We start from the raw sequence: 21383 nt of genomic DNA on the forward strand, positions 1-21383 counted from the left end.
CCCTGCCCAAAGCTTCTCCTGTGAGCCCCGCCCCTCCTTCCCTGAAGTCCTGCTCATCCCTCCCCCCTGCTCCCAGCAACTTGGCAGAGAACCCAGGAAAAGGTCCCAGAGGAGAAGAGGGCAGGACTCCTGATTAAAATAAAACCCTGACATTACAGCTGCAGGGATTAAGGGCAGGTTACAGAAGGAACTGGTTCCAAAAGTGTATAGGTAAAGAATGAAATACGTATGCTTCCGTGAACATCGAATATTTACGAAAACGCCTCCGTCGCGCTTACGTGCTGCCCCGGGGCCTGCTTTCCTCCCCCAACCACAACACGACCATTTGTGTCACCCTCGTGTAGCTGTACGTTATCCCACTTGGAAAACACACCCAGATTCATTTCATTGGTCCTCGGACACTGGGCTGTAGCTAGGTCCCTGCTATCATGTAAAAAAAATTTGTTTTAAATGTTTTTATTTATTTTTAAAGGAGAGAGAGACAGAGCACGAGCGGGGAAAGACCAGAGAGAGAGGGAGACACAGAATCCGAAGCAGGTTCCAGGCTCCGAGCTGTCGGCACAGAGCCCGACGAGGGGCTTGAACTCATGAACCGTGAGATCATGACCTGAGCTGAAATCGGTCGCTTAACCGACTGAGCCACCCAGGTGCCCCGGGTCCCTGCCATCCTCAACAGAGCAGTGGGACCAAGCTTGGTCCACGTGTTCGGTTCTCTCCTCGGGATAGAGATCCCAGAAGGAGAGTGGCTGGCACCAGGGCCACGCAGAGATCAGGCAGAGTCAGCTCCCACCGTGGAGAGAAAGCCACGGCCGTGCGCGTGGGACCACCGGGCCTTGTCCTCCCTGCTCCCACGGGGGCCTACGACAAGCGCTACCCTCTCACTTCTGGACTCTGCTCTGATGACTCTGCCAGGCCCCGCCCCCTTCCTGCCCCAGGGAGACGTGTTTGGACGTCTTACCAGGTGCCTCTCAGCAGCAGAGAGTCCAAGAGGCCGGCTGCTCTTGGACTGGAAGGGGGCTGCCACCTACAAACCCAGCAACATTCAAACCCTCAGTGGTTCTAAGAAAAAGCTCATTTTCCCCCAAGGCATTAAACAGTAACCACAGGAGGCCTGGCAAGGTCTTTGACAGGGCCGGGCTGATGGCCCAGTGCCCACGGGAAGCTGGAAATCCAAGGCCCGTGCCCAGGTGGTAGCATGGGGGCTCTTGAGGCCTGCCCATCGGTCATTTCCATTATCCATCCTCCGAGTAGCCAAACACAGTAGCCAGCGAATTTGCTCAGCCACTATTTTCTTAACGAGTGATGTCAGAACAACTGAACATCCACACGCAGAAAAAAACAGATCTCCACCCCCATCTCCCATTTTATACCTCCTCCCCCAAATCTCAAAATGGATCACAGACCTATGTGCACAGCTCAAAACTATAAAGCTTCTCGAAGATAGCCCAGGAGAACATCCCTGTGACCGTAGGGTGAGGCAAAGATCTCTCGGATACCACGTCGAAAGCACCGTCTATGAAAGCAAAGTATTGATGAGTTAGATCTCATTTTAAAACTGTGTTCCGTGAAAGGCACGGTTAAGAAAGTGAAAAAGGCAAGCTAAAAGGCTGGGAGGGACTTCTGCAAAACACGTGTCTGGAAAAGACTTGGTGTCTAGAATTTATAAAGGACTCTCAAAACTCAACAATGATGAAAAAGAAAAGAAGAAACCCGTGCAAAAAAGGTACAAAAAAATACACGCATGGCAAATTAGCCCACGAAAAGATGCTCAACACCAGCTTTTATTCTGAAAATGAGCAAATGTCAACCAAATGAGACGCCACCACATACCTCTTGGGATGAAATGGCTACAGTAAGAAAGGCTGAAAGCACAAAGTGCTGGCGAGGCCCCGGGGGAGAACACACCCGCGCATCGCTAGTGGAATGCAAAATGGTGTAGACACTCTGGGAAGCGGTTTGGCAGTTTCTTGGAAAGCTAAGCACTCACTCACCGGCCGTACAGCTCAGCAAGTTGATCCCAGCGTGTTTACTCTAGAAAAATGACAACGTACGCTCACACAAAAACCTGTATGTGAGCGTTTACAGCAGCTCCCTTCAGAGTTGTCGGAAACCGGAAACAACTTAATTGGCATCCAGTGGGCCAGTGGGTAAGTAAATTCTGGGACATCCACACGATGAAATACTACTCAGCCAGTACAAAGGAACAGACTACTAATTCCCGCAACAACATCGGAGACTCGGAGAAGCATTATGCCGAGTTAAAGACGTCAGATTCAACAGGCTACAGACTGGGGCGCCTGGGTTAAGCGGCCGACTTCAGCTCAGGTCATGATCTCACGGTCCGTGAGTTCGAGCCCCGTGTCGGGCTCTATGCTGACGGCTCAGAGCCTGGAGCCTGTTTCGGATTCTGTGTCTCCCTCTCTCTCTGACCCTCCCCCGTTCATGCTCTGTCTCTGTCTCAAAAATAAATAAATGTTAAAAAAAGAAAAAAAAAAGGCTACAGGCTGTACGACTCCATTTATGTGACATTCTGGAAAAGGCAAGCCTGTGGGGACAGAAAACAGACCTGTGGCCGCGGGCCGTTGGGAATGGGAGGGCTGACAGTAAGGGGTGTTACTTGGTGGTGGGAATACAACCATACATTCATCAAAATTCATAAAACTACACCAACAAAAGCGTATTTTTCCGCACGTAAATATATCTCGCTAAGAGAAAAATCAGTTTTGTGATCGGTTTGAAAACGAGCCCACTAACCAACTCTCTTCCCACTGGAGTGCTCCCCATGCTCCTTTGATGTAAAACCTCTGAGGGGCACCTGGGTGGCTCAGTCGGTTAAGTGTCCGACTCTTGATCTCAGGGTTGTGAGTTCAAGCCCTGTGTTGGGCTCTGCACTGGGTGTGAAGCTTACTAAATTAAATTAGATTAAATTAAATTAAATTAAATTAAATTATAAAATAAAACCTCTGACACTGCCTTAGCATGAGGAGACCCTATCATTCAGGGAGAGGCAAAGGCCTTCACTCCCGTGTGTCTGGATGGGGGGCACGTTGTGAGAGATTCAATATGGCCGCACACATTCCCTGAAGCTGCTCCTGTGAACGGATTCCTGTCTCCCCTGCCCGTGAATCTGGGCTGCTCTTGGGACCAGCTCTGTCCAACAGGAGGTGGGGGAAAGGACGCCATGATGGCTCCAGAGCCTGGGCCTCAGGACGCCTTACAGCCTCACCACCACCTCTTGGAGTGCGTGCCCTGAGGCTGACACGTTTGGAAGCCGGTCCAGGGGACCTGGGGATGAAAAGCCCCACTGGAGGAGAACCGAGGGCCCATCCAACTCAGCACCAAGCGTGCACGTGTGAGGGCTTTCCAGCTGCCAGTGGATGCCACCATGAGAGCCAGGCCTGATGAAGCCAGCAGAGAACTTCCCAGGCACCCCCCCCCCCTTTTTAACCTCTCCATACTTCATCGCGAAGCTCCTAAAAACAAGGACATTCTCTTGCGTGATCCCAGGGCAAGGAACAGAACAAGGAGGGCAACGTGGAAGCAACACGATTAATTTAATCTACAGACTTTATTGGAATTTGACCAACGACCCCACCCCTGCCCTCCCTCCGGTCTCACCATCACGCATGGCACCTAAGGTCACATCTCGTCTGTCAGCTTCGACGGGACGGCCTCCCAGGCTCTCTTTGTCTCTCATGACCTTGACCCGTTGGACGGTACTAGCCAGTTATTTTTGTGGAACGTTCCCTCGCTTTGGGTGTTGGCAGGAACCCTGAAGCGATCTGGGTCTTTGTCCAGAGGCACGTGATGCTGCTTCGCCCCATTCCCGGCCAGGTTAACTTTGCTCACTTGGCCAAGGTGGGGTCTGCCAGGTATGTCTGGGGAAAGTTCCTGTGTGCCCCTTAGAAACGATTCTGTGTCTTGCCGGGAGATATTCTGAGATGAGGTAGCCATCCCATTGCCCACCAGACCTGTGCCCTCTAGATTTCGCTGGAATCTTGCCGGGAACAACAGTCCCACGTTGTTGGTTGCCGCTCGGCGACTTTCTAATTCCACCCTTCCTTCTAAGTCCTTAAGTTCTAGGGTGGCCTGTTGAGCCGAGATGGGTCACGACAAGCGGGTGGCCCGGCCCCGTGTGCGTCTGCATTACTCTGGGTGAGGTGGATGTTTACAGTCACTGAGGACACATATTCCGAGGATATAAAGACAGTTCTGAGCCTGGAGAACTCTTGCTCACTGCCAACTCCCCAGCACCCGCCACGATGTCTCGGCCGCAGTCCTCTTGGTGGTTTTCTCGCGTCCCCTCTACAGCTGCCCGCGACAGCTTATTGTCAGATGAGCCCCTGCCCTCCCACTTGGGCAAACCGTCTTTGGCTTCTCCTCACACCTAGAATAACACCCGCACTCCCGCCCCCGGCCTCTACGGCACAGGGCTGGTGGCCTCCCTCACGCCGCTGCAGCCACGGGGCCCTTCCTGTGGGGCCGGCCTCTGCACGCTCGCCCTGGCTGTTCCCTCAGCCTGGACCGCTCTCTCCCTTCTCTCATTTCTCTGCCGAACCTGCCTTCCTCAGAGGGGCCTTCCCGGTCTGCCTCAGTGACAACAGTCCCCACGCCAGAGTGAGCCTTCAACCCCTCACCCCGCTGGACCTTCCTTCTGAGCAGTTACCCACGTGAAATTCTGCTGTGACTTTGACTACTTGGTGTCTGTCTCCCCTTAGCACGGATGTTCTTGCTCCCTGGTCTGTGCAGAACAGAGTGGCGCTGGGCAGAGAGCAGAGCACCGGGAATATTTGTTGGAGGCAGGACAGAATCCTTCAGGCCTCACCAGACCTTCCACACACATCACTTCCTCCAGAAACCTTTGCAGGTCACCCAAAGGTAAGTGGGGTGCCCCCCTCACAGTCCCTGCTCACTGTCTACCGCTCTCTCCACCCCTACTTCCCTAAACAGCTTCCAAGTACAGAGACGGGGTCTGACTGGCTCACAGTTGAATCTCCAGCCCCTAACAGGGCCGGATATGGAGTAGGGGGTCAGTAAGTGTTTGCTGAGTGACTGCTCGATGGTAAGTGGCTCTCTGATGGTGGTTCTACTTGGGTGGGCAATATGGGAAGCTATTACCAGAGAGAGTTGACAGGCCTGGTACAGTTCATCATGTTGCTAAAATTTCATCCAAGATTCCTCTGAACTCTCGCTTTATTTTGTGGCTGTGTTAATATAGACCTTGGGCAAGTCTATATTGGCCTGCACCTCCCTCAGAAAAGGCTGAGCCCTCAGAAGGAAGCCTTTGCACCTACGATAATACACCGTAGATCAAAAAAAAAGGGCCACTCTAAGGCATCAGAGCAATTGTCTTCCTCTGAAATTGATTTGCCATGAGAAACAGAAGAAATGTGTTAGCAAATTTCTAGTACCTTCTCTTAGGAGAGCCAAGAGGACCCCGTGTTTATGGAACAGCATTGGACGATGATGAAGGATAATCTAAGAAGAAGAAGAAATGTCTGAAGACGAAAAACATACGGCAGGTGAATTCAAAGCCAATGGAGGCAATAAGCAGAAACAAACAAAAAACAAGCAAAAACAAAACAAAAAAACCCAACAAACAACAACAACAAAAAACCCCACAACCTTTAGAAATTACCCTGCAGCTCAAGGAGAAAGGAGAAAGTGGAAAGGACAGGCAATGAGGCATGGACCGCAAGCCCAAGCACTTCCTGTGTCTCTAGGGAGAACCAAGCAGGACAGAAGGCTGCCAAGACAGCATCCGGAACAGTAACAAATTCTACCAGACGCTTCTCTGGCTGCGTTCCTGAAAGGCCCCACTAGTCCCAGGTTAAAAAAAATAAATAAATAAATAATTAAGTTTTGTGAGCTCTCGTGTCCTATGCACCAGGGGGCAAAAACGGTGGGCTGTCTGGAGGTCCGGAGACACAGGTCTGAGTGTTCCAGCCTGGAAGATTCGCTCCACGGAACACGACGGCCGTTCAGCCCCACCTGCAGCTGAGAAGTTAGACCTGACAGCGTGGCCAACTGTGGGAAGTTTATGCCCATCTCCCAGAATCCGAGGGAAAATCGGGCAGGGGGAGGAGAGAGGCACCCTGAGAGGAGAAGGGCACCCTGGGGGACAGAGCAGCCCTTTCTAGCAGGGTGGACGCCTGTCCCTCTCGCCAGGGAAGCCCACCCCGCTGGGGTGAGGGTTTCACCGCGTCGGGCAGCCCCAGCGGCCATTCGCAAGGACAAGTTGGCTGATATCTACAAAAAGTACTTACTTCCCAGAAAGACCTCTGGTGCACCCTCCGGGGGGTCAAGAGCAGGCTCAAGACATTTGTAATCAGCAGAGGACATGGGGGAGGGTCTCTAGCTGGGCCTCTCCCCCTTCGTGCTAGGAGCCATACGGTCCCGAGGCACCACTGATGCAAATGTATTTCCCACCTAGACATACGGCTTGCAAGTTGTGCGAGATGAAGTTCCACACTGGAGAATGGGTACATAAGCTGCTCCGTATGTCCACAGACCCGCACGGAGCCGTTTTAAGTTCATAGCTTCAAAGAGTATCGAACGGTTTTGGAAATGATGGTCAGAGGTGAAGTAAAAAATAGCAAGACACTAGGGGCGCCTGGGTGGCTCAGTCGGTTGAGCGTCCGACTTCGGCTCAGGTCACGATCTCGCGGTCCATGAGTTCGAGCCCCGCGTCGGGCTCTGTGCTGACAGCTCAGACCCTGGAGCCTGTTTCAGATTCTGTGTCTCCCTCTCTCTCTGACCCTCCCCCATTCATGCTCTGTCTCTCTCTGTCACAAAAATAAATAAACGTTAAAAAAAATTTTTTTTAAAAATAGCAAGACACTAAATTACATACAAAACATGCTCTTAATTTTTTTTAAGAAAAAAACAACAAAGTAACGGCATGACCTTTGGGTACTGGAATTGGGGATGGTTTTGTATTTTCTTTCTTTGTATATTTCTCTAATTTTCCAAATGTTCTACCATGAACACGTATCACATTTGGGACCCCCCTCCCCCCAACACACACACACACGCGTGTATGTCCTTCTAGAACACGTTGCTGCTTATTTTTCTAATTATCACAGCCAGCGCCGTATCGGTTTGCTGCTCCCAAGAGGCTCACGACAAGAGAAAACCCTCTCTCTGTAGGACATTTATGTCCGCGAATCTCACTCTGGCCTTTGAGACCAACAAAGACCCCAACAAGCAGATGCAGCCACTTTCAGGGGACGGTTTGCTCAGACGCATGCTCTTTTCCTATTTACACACCTTGGTCTCTACCAAACCACACGAGGACTTTTTAACCTGATTTTTTTTTTCTTCTTGGGGTGTGTACGTGTTCAGTTTAAGGGGCACGGATCACACATCCCCAGGGGATGCTGGAGCTGCTGGCGTGGGGACCACACTTTGAGGAGCGCTGTCCTCTCCTCTGCGCCCCTCCACCCCAAGGCCTTCTCCTCCTCCTCATTGACCCCTTCCATCTTGGCTTTCCCCCAAAAGTTTGTTATTTGGAGTCGACACCAGTCAACTCTTGGGAAATGGAGAAGGAAGACACAAGTAAGAAAAATGAAAAGTACCCACCCCCCTCCCCCGCCCTGCCTTGGTCTAAAGGCCTTGGTCTAAAGGCCGCCCTGCCCCCTCCACCCCCCTGCCTGACGCCTTGGTCTAAAACTTGCTCGTCTGCCCCCACCCCTCCTTGCCCACCCCCTGTGCCAGCATGGCCCCGGCCCCTGGCCCTGTCTCTGTAAACTATGGCTCTGAGGGTACCGCTCCCCACCTGAGATCCTGGTTCTGCTCCCCAAGGGAAGTTCTAACTTCCCAGCGAAGCTATTGAGGGTTCTTTGGTTTTGGGTTCATGCTGGAACCTTCCTCGCCTTCCTCCTCTCCCCTCCCGCCTTTGCCCCGGCGCCCACCCCATACGTCCGGGCCACGTAGAGTTTCCAGCCATTCCCCTCAGATGCATACCCTTCTGTGTCTTTGGCACACGGGGGTTTCTTCTGCCTGGAAGGTTTTTGTCCCTCAAGCTACCTGATGCTCTCGGACTCCTCTGTCAAGGCCTAGATGAAATGCCACCACGGCCGGGAGCCTTCCTGGGTTCTCTCGGGCAGTGAGTCCTTCCTCGAGTCATTTCAGTGAAGCCTCCCAAAGAACCGTCTGCGGAAACTCTTGCTGCCCCCCGTGTGGAAGGGCCATTTCCATTAAGGGGGTGCCGCCCCCTTAAGGGCGATGACCACCTTTGTCCCTGGCTTGCAGCAGATACTCAATACTTGTTGAAGGACTGAAATTAATTCCTAGGACGTTTATATCGCTGAGCGCGTACTTCTCTATTCTCCTTCCTGTTTGGAACAGGATAGAGGATGGCGGTTCTCATCCCCGTGCACAGTAGGATCCCCTGGGGAGCTTTAAAACTAATGTTCAGGCCACACATGAGACCGGCTCAATCAGGCTCCGGGGAGGGACAGACGTCGGCGTGTTTCACAGCTCCCGGGTGATGCTAACGTGTAGACGGGCTTGAGGCTTCTCCACGGGCAGGTGGGCACTGTATCTTGGCTGTTCCTCCCCACCGTGGGGGACGGGGGTGAGCCGTGTCTGAGCCCACGGTGCTGTGCATGGTAAGACATGGCTTTGGAGTCCCTTTTAACTGAGGGAGGAGGAGGTCTCCTGGACAGCATGAGGAGTACAGGGTATGCCCAGCAGAGGGAGGGCACCGGACATTTGGGGGGAGGGCAGAGGCGCAGAGGGGGTTGGCCTGACAGCCATAGGAGGGCTTCCCCTGGGGACACTGCAGACAGCAGGTGCTGGGCCAGGCCCCCTCCGTGGTTGAGCGTCACAGCAGACCGTGCAGGAAAGTAAAGTGCCCTGAGTCATGGCGAGTCCGGGCCTGGGACTCCCATCTACCGCCGTCACTCCTGGCCTGCTCGGATCAGAAGATGAGACCCCGACGTGGGGGGCCTAGAGAGAGCCCTGGCTCGGACGCAGGAATGGCCTGAGCCCCAGCTACACCTCCAGGAGCCCCCTTTTCTTCTCTGGACTTGTCCCCCACCTCTAAGTGGGGGTGACAGCACCGACCGCCGGAAACGCTTCGCATGCTGCTGTCTCCCGGGGCACCGAGTCCCGAAACCCCAGCCCGGGCACCAGACGTGGCTCCTCAGGGGACTCGCGGACCACACTGCCTCACTGCCGGAACCCAGCCTCGGGAGCCGACCTTGGAACCTTCATGTGTTCGACAGACGACAAAGCCCTGAAACTCAGCTTCCCGCCCCACGCGGGCACCCACATGCACGCACATACGTGTGGCTCGGTCCCAGGCCGGGCGTGGCCTGGAGGGCTGCGGCTGCAGGGGCACGCGGGGCCGCTGGGACCAGCTTACGCACGAGAGCCAGCTGCCCACATCTCTGCCACCGCCACCTGCTGGGACCTTACGTGGGGACATCACAGTGTGAAATCGGCCCTGGAGGGAGCGTTTGCACTGCGATTATCATCAAATGCTACACTTGAGGTCTTACTTCCTCCCCTCCCCTCCCCCCCCACCCCGTCTCCGGCAGCTGATCAACATTTCCCAGCACCCCACTACCTGGCTCCCAGCCGCTGGTGGCCCTGGGGGGCACAGGAGCAACCCTGACCTTCGTCCAAGTTGTGCTCCGTGGCCCCACAGCATCCGTACCCCTTAGGCGCTGGTTAGAAAGGCAGATCCCATCCCTGCGTCACCGCAGGTCTGAGTCAGGATCTCAGGGGGCAGGGGCCACAGACCTGCAGTTTATGGGGCTCCCCAGGGAGGCTACAGTTGGAGACGCACAGCTCTAAGGACCAGAGAGGAGGGAAGGGAGGTGCAGGGGGGGCATCGGGGGGACGTGGGACATCCAGTCTGGGTGTCATCCAACCACAACACAGGCAGGTGTCCTCCGATTTCTTCCTCTTCACGGTTGAAATATAATAGAGAGAAGACTTAGGGGAAAAACGTCCACGTTGCCACCAGCCACACCACTGTTCTCAGGCGTCCCCGTTTCTGCCGCGACTCGAGCGCCTTTACGTACAAATCAGGCGCTGGGGTATCTAGTTTCCCCACGGGTGTGCGCAGCGCGTTCGTGTCCCGGCTCCGTTCTGGAACCACGCGGTCTCCCACCCTGACACGGTCGCCGAGACCAGGGGACTCGCTCGAGGTGGGGTTTTGTGCTGTCTTTTACGTCTGCCAAGCGCCGGCGCGCTGAACGGCGGGGGTTGGTACCCGGAATGTAATCTTCTGAATTAACATTCCTCGTGCTGGGCCTGGCTCGGAAGGGCAGGACGGGAACAAGCCTCCGGGTCACAGGCACAGCCCCGTGGAAGGGCGCACGGACCCCTAATCCGTTTTATTCTGCGAAGTATTTCGGCACAGCCTGGCTCTGTAGTTCATAAACAAGCTCTTTGTTGGCGGGAGGCGGTGGGTCATTTAGAAGGAGGTTAAACGCTCCTCTGGAGCCTCTCATGAGGTGCTCGGCTTCCCTTTTAGCTTTAGGGAAGACAGTGGGTCTGCAAACGGCCTGGATTTGGGGCCACATATATCACCTATCAGCAGGTGACACTGCTGGGCAGGGCAAGGCTTGGGGAAAACCACCGGCAACCCCACCTCGCGTCTCCTGCGCTTTTCCCAACAGAGCTTGCTCATCCGTCCAACAAATACTCATCGGCGCCTCTTCTGACCCGGCTGCTTCACAGCGTGGGGCTGGGGGGAGACCGGGAAAGGGGGCTCCAGGTTAACGGCGGTTTCCCGGGGGGGGGGGGAAATAACCTCGTGCAGAGTGTAGAGGCAGGGAATACCCATTCTCTGGACAGAGAAGTGGTCCAGAATAGTTGGCGGGACTAGAAAATGAACGGATGGCAGACGATGGGGTGGAAATAGGGGCCGGTGTCGGGTGACGAAGTCCTTACTGCGCCTGGATAAGCTGTTTCGTCTTTTATTCTGTAGACACTTATGCTTAAGGGGGTGCCACCGGCCCAGCCCGTACCTGCCCACCTCGGACGCCTCCAGCCGGCCACCCACCCGTCCTCTCCTCCGTGCCCGCCCATCCATCAGCCGGCATTTATCCGTCCACCCATCCAGCCCAAGTACACTTTGTACCAGACCCAGGATTTCTTCTTCCCTTTTTTTTGTTTTTAATTTATTCATTTATTTTGAAAGAAAGAGAGAGAGAGCGAGAGAGGGGCAGAGAGGGAGAGGGACACGCAGAGAATCCCAAGTAGGCTCTGCTCTGCACTGTCAGCACAGAGCCCGACACGGGGCTCGAACCCATGAACCGTGAGATCATGACCTGAGCCGAAATCAAGAGTCAGAGGCTCAACCGACTGGGCCACCCAGGCGCCCCCAGGGTTTCTTCTTCTTTCCTTTTCTGGGTCCCGGAGGGCTTGAGGTGTCCCCAGCAACTCCCTCCATATATTCTGTTCCAGAACGACTCCAGCCTACCTGTGTCACCTGCAGACGATTCAGGGGACGGTATTGTTATTAACAAGGAATTAAACAGTCATGTGACAGCAAGGCTCACCTGGGCCGATGGCTGGAAAACACGCAGCCAGGAAAGAGGTATCATGGCTGGGTGTGCCGAGCACAGCAGGACGAGGAAACCTCATGCTGACAATTCTTTGAAAAGTCAGTTATGAAGCTGTTCCAACATATGGCAACACAGGCCCTTCGAAGAATTTTAATGTATTTATGGCCTTCAAATGAATAAAGGAATCAGAGAAGGGCACCTGGGTGGCTCAGTCATTTGAGCGGCCGACTTCGGCTCAGGTCACGATCTCGCGGTCTGTGAGCTCGAGCCCCCACGTCGGGCTCTGTGCTGACGGCTCAGAGCCTGGAGCCTGCTTCGGATTCTGTGTCTCCCTCTCTCTCTGACCCTCCCCTGTTCACACTCTGTCTCCCTCTCTCTCTCAAAAATAAAAAGTAAACGTTAAAAATGTTTTAAAAATTGTTTTAATTAAAAATAAATAAATAAGTAAACATTAAAAAATTTTAAAAAAGGAATCAGAGAGTTAAGATTCGCTATGTAAAAAAACAAAACAAAACAACAACTCCATGGATTGACTTTTGTCAAGTTTTGGGTTTTTGTTTTTGTTTTGTTTTTGAACTGGTGGGGAAAGGGGAGGGGGAGCAGTGTTTTACGTCTTGGTCCTTCTTACATGGGTTACGTTTTGTGAATCCTTTGGTCTAACATCTCTTATTGTCCTTCATGGTGAAAAACATTTCTGATTATAGAAGGCATCACACACACACACACACACACACACACACACTCACATGCACACACACAGTACAAAGCAGAGAAAAATCACTCTGAGATAACTATTATTAATATTTTGGAGTGTTTTTTTCCTCGTCTCTTTTCTTGGCATATTTTTAAACATAATTGAGATCATCCCTTTTACACAATATTGATTCTGACTTCCTCTCCTTCCACTGAATATGACAGGAGAAAACTTACACGAAAGTTCTGAAAACTCCTTCTTAGTGGCTGCAAAGAACACCATTCCATGGATGTTCCATAATTTACTGAACCAACCCCTTTAGTTGACAGCTCAGGAAGTTTCTTTTTTTCTTCTTCTTCTTCTTTTTTTAAGTTTATTTATTTTTGAGTGAGAGAGAGAAAGAGAGAATCCCAAGCAGGCTCTGAGCTGTCAGCACAGAGCCCGATGCGGGGCTCAAACCCACAAACTGTGAGATCCTGACCTGAGCTGAAGTCGGCCGCTTAACCGACTGAGCCACCCAGGTGCCCCAAGGGCTTAGGAAGTTTCCAACATTTTACTCTTATTAAAAGATGGAGACCAGGGGCACGTGGGTGGCTCAGTCGGTTAAGCAACTGACCTCGGCTCAGGTCACGACCTTGCGATTCATGGGTTCGGGCCCAGCATCGGGCTCTGTGCTGACAGCTCGGAGCCTGGAGCTTGCTTCGGATTCTGTGTCTTCCTCTCTCTCCGCCCCTCCCCCACTTGTGCTCTGTCTCTGTCTCTGTCTCTCTCTCAAAAATAAATAAAATGTAAAAAAAAAAAAAAAAAAAAAAGATCGAGACCATCCTTCCACCCTCGGTCAGAACTCTGATCATTTCCTTCAGGTAGAATTCTAGGAATGGAACCGAGGAGGAAAAACTGTTCAATGCTGAGGCTTGAACCCCTCTTGCCACACTGCCTTCCAAAGCGACAACCGCACGCACAGAGGCTCTGTGGCGTGTCACGAAGGTGTCCCCGGCTCTCTGTAACGTTAAGGGCAAATGAGGTGCGTGTGTCGGTCTAGCTGGTGAGTGTGCATGATGCGTCAGAGGAAGCACTTGTAAAATCAAACCAAACCCGAAACAACAGAATTGCAACGGCTTGGCCTGTCCTGTCACCTGCGGTTCCAAACCCAAACCAATGCTTTAACCAAAAGATTTAAACAGCTGGCTCAAGACCCTTTGACCCGGAGTTTCAAATCGCGCTGCTGGGAATACGCTTCTGACTTGAAAACTGGCGTCAGGAGTTTCTGTCGAGCAAGCCAATTTCCTGCTCACTGTTCCCAGCTAAAGCGAAGGCTTGCTCAGACTACTGCCCCAGGGAGAAAACGCTCCCCGACCCTCCTAGGGCTCTCAGCAAGGGTGTGAGGCGCTGGGCCGCCCCTGGGATGGGATTGGGGGGTTGCAGAGAGCATCCCCCCCCCCCCCCCGCCACGAGGGCGGCTCAGGGGGAAGAGCTGGGCAGCGGCGCGCCTCAGTTTACCGGCCGGGAGCACGGGCCCAGCGCCGGCTGGCGCGCACCCCCTCCGGCGCACTCACCTCCGCCGTACATCTGGCACAGGTAGGGGAAGCGCCAAACGTTGCCCAGGCCCACGGCGTACGAGATGCAGGCGAAGACGAACTGCAGCGGGTTGGCCCACAGCGGCCGCGCCTTCTCCATGGCCGCGGGCTCGGCGCGGGGCTGCTTCGGAGCGCTGCTGCGGCGCGCGTCCCGCCCGCTCGGCCCTGTGGTGGCCCCGCCGCCGCCGCCGCCGCCGCCACAGGCTCGCTCGCTTTTTAATTGCTAATCTCATTAACGCGCGCCCGCCGAGGGGCGAGGCTGGTAAATGGATGACGGCGGGCCCCACCCCGCCCGGGGCCGCCGCGGCCGGGAAGGTGCCCGGGATTGCGCGGCACGGGGGCGGCGCCCGGGGTGTGTTGCTGCGCGGCGGCTCTCGGGAGCCGTCGGGTTCTCCCAGCCCACCTACCCGTCGTTTCCTGGGTGCCTGCTGGGCTTGGGCTGCGGATGAGGCTGTGAACAACAGACATCCCCGACCCTCCCTCCGGGACCCGGCGTTGGGGCATTCCCCGCAGGGAAAGGCTTACATTCATTGGACAGGATAAAATGTCCCATTTTCAACTACCGTTGAAATTGAAAGGACAATTTCATATGGTTCATTTTAGTCCATATAAAAGCCTGAGGCACGAAGAAGACAACTAAGGCAAAGAAAAAGGGTGAGCAGTACTGGGGTATAGGCTGGGGTGGTCAGGGAGGGCTTCCCAGAGTAGGAGATGTAACATTGCCCAGAAACTGGGAGGAAGGGAGCAAGGGACGGAGGCACTTTCCACCCTCCTCCACCGTCCACAGACACACACTTCTTGGAAGAAGAGCCATCCAGGCAGCCAGGTTTCCCTCCATCTGCAGACAGGCCCTACTTGCCTACTGTGTGCAGGGCGGGGAGTCCGGCTCTGTGATGCAGGGTGGGGCCAGGAATCCGGTTTTGAACAACCTCTGTGATTCTGATTCATGACACTGGCATTGAGGCCTAAGAGACCAGTCTGGAAAGGTTATTTGGTTCAGGGTGGTCACTAGACGTGTCTAAGCATGGTGCTTTGGAGAAATGCTTCTGTCACTGACTTAGCTGTGTGACCTTGGACAAGTCACTTAACCTCTCTGAACCACTGTTGCCTCATTGAAACAATTGAAACAAACCTCTCCCCCTCCCAAGGGCCCATGTGAGAATTCATTGATAGCTTACTAAGTGGCATTATAGTAAGTGCTCGATACAGGGGCCACTGTTATAAGTCCCCAGGGGTCTGGATGAATGAATGCGTAACGCGCTAAATCAGTTCATTAATATTATACTTTGAACAGTGCCTGGTACACAGTGAGCACTATGAAAATTCTTGATATATAATTAAAATTAAAAAGAGATGAAAGGTGGAGTCGCCAGTGGAAATCTTCCTTGAAGCCAAAATGAAATCATTACTCTGGTGTCCCCAGCGCTCCTGCCCGGCCAGTGGCTGACAAAGGGCAGTGTGGTCAGGAAGGTAGGGGCTTCTCGGACGTCCTACCCGTCCTTGAAATTCTGTCTCCAAAAGGCAGAGCAGGAAAAGTCCACAATGCAGCAAGGGGCGGGGCACCATTTTGATTTTTAAACTTTGGATTCTGGTGAGTGTTTTTTCTACAACTGGCCTCCCCCCCAGAGGGACCCACCAGCCCAGGCTAGTTTCCGCTGCTTTTGCACGTGAACTACATCACACACGTGGACTCGTGCGGCATGCGCTCTATGGTGCCTGGCTTCCTTGTGGGATTCAGTCCGCGGCAGCGTGCGGTTCTAAGGCTGTTCTTTCTCACGGCTACATAGTATTCTGTGCGGTGAACATACCCCAGTCCATGACCGCAGGACGTTTGGGGCTGCTGTGAATAAAGCAGTGAGGAACATTCTAGTACTTGCCCTCGGGCAGGCAAATACACGCAACGCTGGGAACTTTCGGGCCGGACGGCAGGTGTGTGCGCGCGGCCTTGGCAGGTGTTGCCAAACTCTTTTCTAGAGAGGTAGTACCAGTTTATACTCCCACGAGAGTTTCGGTTGTCCTGGGTCCTCACCAACGTCTGTCATTCTGTTCTCAAAGTGCTACCCGGCTTTGTGGACGTGTGGTGATAGTTCACCGTGCCTTTTAATTGTCACTTCCCGGATACTAATGAGGCTGCATACCTTTCCATAGGCGAACTGGGTCATCTGGAGAACCTCTTTCGCGAAGCACATGTGCCTTTGCTGCTTTGCAATTCGCTTGTCTGTCTTTTCCTTCTGACCCAGGGTTCCCTGCACATTCTGGATATGAGCCCCCTGTCAGTTTTATGCAGGACAGATTTCTTCCCTCCGTCTGCGAGCTGCCTGTTTCTTCCATCGGTGGCGTCTTCTGATGAACAGACGTCCTTGAATTTAACAAAGTGCCAATGGCCAAGCCTCCCCTTTCGGTGTTCTCTGTTCGTTTTTTGGTTTGGGTTTTCTTTTGTTTTGTTTTAAACAAATGTCCTGTTTGAGACACGTCTCCCTTAGCAACTCCAAGGTCACGAAGGTACTCCTGAGAATTTAAATCTGTGGCAAGAGGAGTCTCGGCAGTCTGTAGACGGGGCCGCCTTTTTAGTGTTGCTGACTGGTTTAGACAGAAGGCACGTTGCCGCCTCCAGCTGTCTGCTTGGCGCGGTCTCGTCCTTGGAAAGGAGTTCTCCCTGGAGGGTGCCCGGCCGCACGGTGGCATTCAGGAACCGGGCACCCTGGAGGGACGCCCAGCACGGTCGCCTGCCGCCTAGAATGTGAGGCTGTGCTGTTTGCGGGTTGTTGGCTTGACCAGGCAAGGCCCCTCTGCCATTTCCCGCTTCCAGGGCTCGGGCACTCACACTGCCAGACGCCCCGGGAGGCCATCCGGGGTGTGAGGTCCTGGGTGGGGTTTGTGGGAAGCACGGGGAGATGCCCCACAGCAGGACTGAGTGACTCTTCAGGGGCGGACGCTCAGGACTCCTGCCAGGGTCCCCACACCTTCCTGACACCCACCTGCGAGCTAATCTGCCAAGAGTAGTTGTGTTGCTAGAAGGGTGAAGAACAGGGCTGAGGGGGGCGGGGTGTGCTTTCGTGGGAGCCAGCGAAGGGGGGGGGGTGTGGAGGTTAGTGGTGTAGTGATGGCAGATGCTTCACACCCAGCTCTCTGCGAACCCTGGCTTGCGGCCCTCGCCGATCTCGCTGTTGTCAATACTCCCACCGGGGCCGATTCCAGGCTTCCCACGGGGGGGCCGCTGAACGTGGCGCTTCGCGGGGACGTGCAGGAGCGCACTGTTGGAGGGTTCTCTATTCTCCACACGCGGTGCACATGGCCTCAACGGCATGATGGAGGGGCAGTAGATCATTAGGAAGCGGGGGGAGGTTGAGTATTTGTTATTTCTGTTTTAGATCACTTAACTGTAGTTTATATAACTTAAGTTTTAATAATGGCTCTGTGCTTTTTTTTTTTTTTAATGTTTATTTATTTATTTGGAGAAAGAGACAGAGAGAGAGGCCCAAGCAGGCTCCCTGGCTTCAGTGCAGAGCCCGACGTGGGGCTCGAACCCACGAACCGTGAGATCATGACCTGAGCCAAGATCAAGAGTCAGATGCTTAACCAACTGAGCCACCCAGGCACCCCGACAAGGGTTCTGTTTGGCAATCAGCTCACGGTCTCGCAGTCCGCGGGTTCGAGCCCCGGGTCGGGCTCTGTGCTGACAGCTCCGGGCCTGGAGCCTGCTTCGGATTCCGTGTCTCCCTCTCTCTCTCTCTGCCCCTCCCCTGCTCGCACTCTGTCTCTGTCTCTCTCAAAAATAAGTAAACTTAAAAAAAAAAAAAATCAGCTCATAAAATTCTGGAAAAGGTACCAGCTGGCACTCGCAAGCCCGTGGGACCTGGCTCCAGCACCCCATAGGGCCTTGGGGCTGGGGGTGGGGGGGCAACCTCTGTGTCACGGAGAGCGAGGTCAAGTGCCCAAGGGCAACAAGGTTCTAGGCTTGGTGAAGCCCTGCCCTGAGTGCTCCCCAGTGCTCCCTGCCAGAATGGAAGAAATCTTCCCCTCTGACCAGAGGACCTGTCCCATCTTAGCCTGCCACGTGTCAATGAGGACACGGCTTCAGAAGGATAGAAGGCCAGCCTACCAGAATTATCTGGTTCAGGGAAGAGGGTGGAGAAGGAAGGGGCGGTCCTGACTCAGTTGCATAGGTGTGGTCACAGATTCCAGGATTCCAGATTCTTACCCCACCGATCGCAGCCAGGCCACTTTCAATCATGTGCTCACCCCAGCGATAATGCTGTTACTTACCCCCACCAGTCCCCAGTTCCCCACGAGATAAAGTCCAAACTCCTCAGCCTGTTCTGTAAGGCCCTGAGGAATTTATTTTTTAATGGGGCCAAGAGGAATTTGATCCTTGCTCACCTAGGTTCCAGAGAAACTAGACTTTTCACCTTCTGGAATATAATGTGCTTTTTTATACCCGTGGGCAGTTCCCTCGACCAGGAACACCTTCTCCCTTCTTGACCTGGGAAAAGCCTCCCCCTGCTTCCTGACCCAGATGGAACACTACCGTTTCTGGGAAGCCCAGCACCCCAGCCCTGGCCAGACTCTGTTGCTCTCTCTTTCCTGCTCCCAGCCTGGGGCGCACATCTGGTTTCTAATGCTCTCCGCGTGGCCCTGTCACGAAGAACGCAAGATATGTGTCCCCTCTGCTCCGTGGCTGGGTCACGTCTTACCCACCGTTTTCTCCCCAGCCCAGGTGCGTGCTTGAGTCTCAGTAAAGGTTCGCTGATACGTGAAAAGGCTGCCACAGAATCTGGGCACTTCGGTGTCAGTCCATCATTATCGTTCTCAAACATCGACAGCCCGGGCACCCACATTTTAGGAAGTTTCTTCAGACATTCGAGCTTTTATGGCTCACCTATGATGTGCCAGGAGCCCGCTCAGCTTGGGGACTGGAGGCACGGCTCTGGATGGGATGGTGCCCCCTCCCTGCTGCCCAAGGTACCTGCTCGTTGTCCCTGGGGCGGCACAGAGACATGCACCTCGAGATCTGGGGGAGCCCCTGCCTCTGGGCTGAGCGTGTGCATGCATGTGTATGTGTGTGCACATGCCTCTATGTGTGTGGGGGAGTGCGTGTGTGTGCTTGTGTGTGTGCTTGTGTGTGTGCGTGTCGTGTTGAAGAGGCAGGAATTCCCATGAGACCTGAGCCTTTCCTGGCTGCAAAGGGAGCTCCTGGGCTTGACCCCTGGACTCTCAGCGCAGCCAGCCCCTTCAACCGTGCTCTGCAAGCACCCATGTGCCCACAGATGCCCTGGGTTATCGTTAAAATGCAGGTCTTGGGGCGCCTGGGTGGCTCAGTCGGCTGAGTGTCCGACTTCAGCTCAGGTCATGATCTCACGGTCCATGAGTTCGAGCCCCGCGTCGGGCTCTGGGCTGACAGCTCGGAGCCTGAAATATGCTTCGGATTCTGTGTCTCCCTCTTTCTCTGCCCCTAACCCACTTGCATTCTGTCTCTGTCTCTCCCAAAAGTAAATAAACATTAAAAAAAAATTTTTTTTAATGAAACTTTGTATCATTGCCCTACAGGCAAAGCAGGTGCTTTCCTCACTCATTTTGACAGAAGCTGATAATTAAGGTTGTAAAAGTCTTCGTGCCTTCCCAGTGCTATGTGTGCCATGGTGGCGGGGTGGGGGGGTGGGGGCGCCACGGACCTTGCCCACACTCTGTGCCCACACAGCCCCAGAACGCTGAGGACATGTGTCCAGGGCTTGGGAAGCAGGAGTGGGACCCCGAATGGAGCCGCCCCGCCATGATGTTTCTATGTATTGGGTGTCCGTGGAGAACTCTGGCAAAAGAGTTAAGGTCCGAAGAAAGTGCTAGAGCCCCACTGCCAAGCCCATGCCTTTAAAACACTGTTTTTTTATTTTTAAATAATTTTTTTTTTAACGTCTACTGATTTTGAGAGCGAGCGAGCGAGCACGAGGCGGGGAGGAGCAGAGACAGGCGGGGAGAGAGAGAGACAATCCCAAGCAGGTTTGACGCTCAGCCCGATGCGGGGCTCGATCCCAGAAGCCGTGAGATCAAGACCTGAGCCGAAATCAAGAGTTGGACGCTGAACCGACCGAGCCCCCCAGGCGCCCCCCAAGCCCACGCCTCTGTTTTAGAGGAGGGGTCCGGAGCCGGGCTGCCCAACGTGGCAGATAGCTTTTCTCCTTCACCTCTTACAAGGGAGTGATGTGCCACCTAAATTATACTGAGCCCGCCGGCTCCATCCCTTCCGCTTTCCCCCTGTGATGATGGAGACCCCTCCTCCTTGCTAAGCCCCCTCCAGCGCCAGGACTGTGTGCACGCCCAGCTCCCCCGTGACCTCGCGTGCCCAGACCCACACCGAGGATACAGCAACTTTGAAGACTAGACGACTCAGTGAAAGGATGTCACCGTGGCAGTGGAAAGCAGAGGTTTGGGAAATGATGGTGAGTGAGTAGAAAAAAGAGCTACCGGGGCGCCTGGGTGGCTCAGTCGGTTGGGCATCCGACTTCGACTCAGGTCATGATCTCGCGGTCCGTGAGTTCGAGCCCCACGTTGGGCTCTGTGCTGACAGCTCGGAGCCTGGAGCCTGTTTCGGATTCTGTGTCCCCCTCTCTCTCTGACCCTCCCCCGTTCATGCTCTGTCTCTCTCTGTCTCAAAAATAAATAAACATGAAAAAAGAAAAAAGCTACTGATGAACGATATTCCTTTTTTTTTTCCCTCTTTTCATAGCGAAATATAATACCCATTCAGACAACTGCATGCGAAGATACACGGCTCAGAAATGACCGTCTCACCCAGGACACGAAAGGGATGGCCAGCGCCCCAGCGGTCCCTTCACTGACCCTGCGCGTCGCACCCGCGCCCTCCCTGCAGAAGTGACCCCGTGCTGACACCGTCTTGCTTTCCTGTTTGGTTTTACGCCCCGGGCGTGAATCCTACTCCAGTTCTGTTTTGTCTGGGTTTAAACTTTGTATCAGGAAAAAATATAGTGGCTATTCTTCGGTGTTTGATTTCTTTTCACCTCACATTATTATTTTCAGTTACCTCCAAGTTGGTATGTGTAGCTGTGCTTAATTCCTTTTTTTTCCTGGCCACTCAGTTGTATTTTCTGTGTGATTGTAACTGCAGATCACTTATCCACATTTGGATTATTTTTGGATTTGGCTCTTACGAAGAAGGCTGTTGGGCCTTCAGGTACGTGTGTCCTACGGGCGTGTGGACAAGCGTTTCTGTGGGTGGATTTGCTGAAACAGAGGCGTGTGTATTTTTAACTTTGGTAGATGTACCTTAGAATGGTTGCTGCCGATTCGTGTGTATGTGTCAAAACTCTACAGCAGCCTGGACTTCTGGTTGCTTTATATTCTCGCGTGGCCTGGTGAAAGTAAAAAACAAACGAACCAACAAACAAAAACAAAACAAAACAAAACAACGGGGGAGGGGGAGCATTAGCACAAATTCAGAACAAATGGAAAGCAAGAAGTAAAATGGGGAAAGAAGTCCAAATGTGTCCGTAATTATCGTAAATAGAAATGGGGTAAATGGACCGGGTGAAAGACGGGAGTAAAAAGTTCATTTATAAGACACACACTACACAT

General features: G+C 53.6%; 1 protein-coding gene across 3 annotated transcripts in view; it reads right to left on the bottom strand.

The window, feature by feature from the left end:
- Nucleotides 1-13911, bottom strand: part of SLC6A20 (solute carrier family 6 member 20) — a 37512-nt gene extending 23601 nt beyond the window's left edge. For 2 of the 3 annotated variants that reach the window (XM_042977341.1, XM_042977340.1), the window contains exon 1: nt 13776-13896. In XM_042977341.1, coding sequence (XP_042833275.1) covers nt 13776-13896 — 121 coding nt within the window. Of the gene's footprint in view, nt 1-13775 lie in introns of all 3 variants that reach the window. The other variant, XM_042977339.1, reaches the window with a different exon arrangement.
- Between the last annotated feature and the right edge of the window lie 7472 nt (nt 13912-21383).

Source organism: Panthera tigris, chromosome A2, assembly GCF_018350195.1.
Source record: "Panthera tigris isolate Pti1 chromosome A2, P.tigris_Pti1_mat1.1, whole genome shotgun sequence".
Taxonomy (NCBI): Eukaryota; Metazoa; Chordata; class Mammalia; order Carnivora; family Felidae; genus Panthera; species Panthera tigris.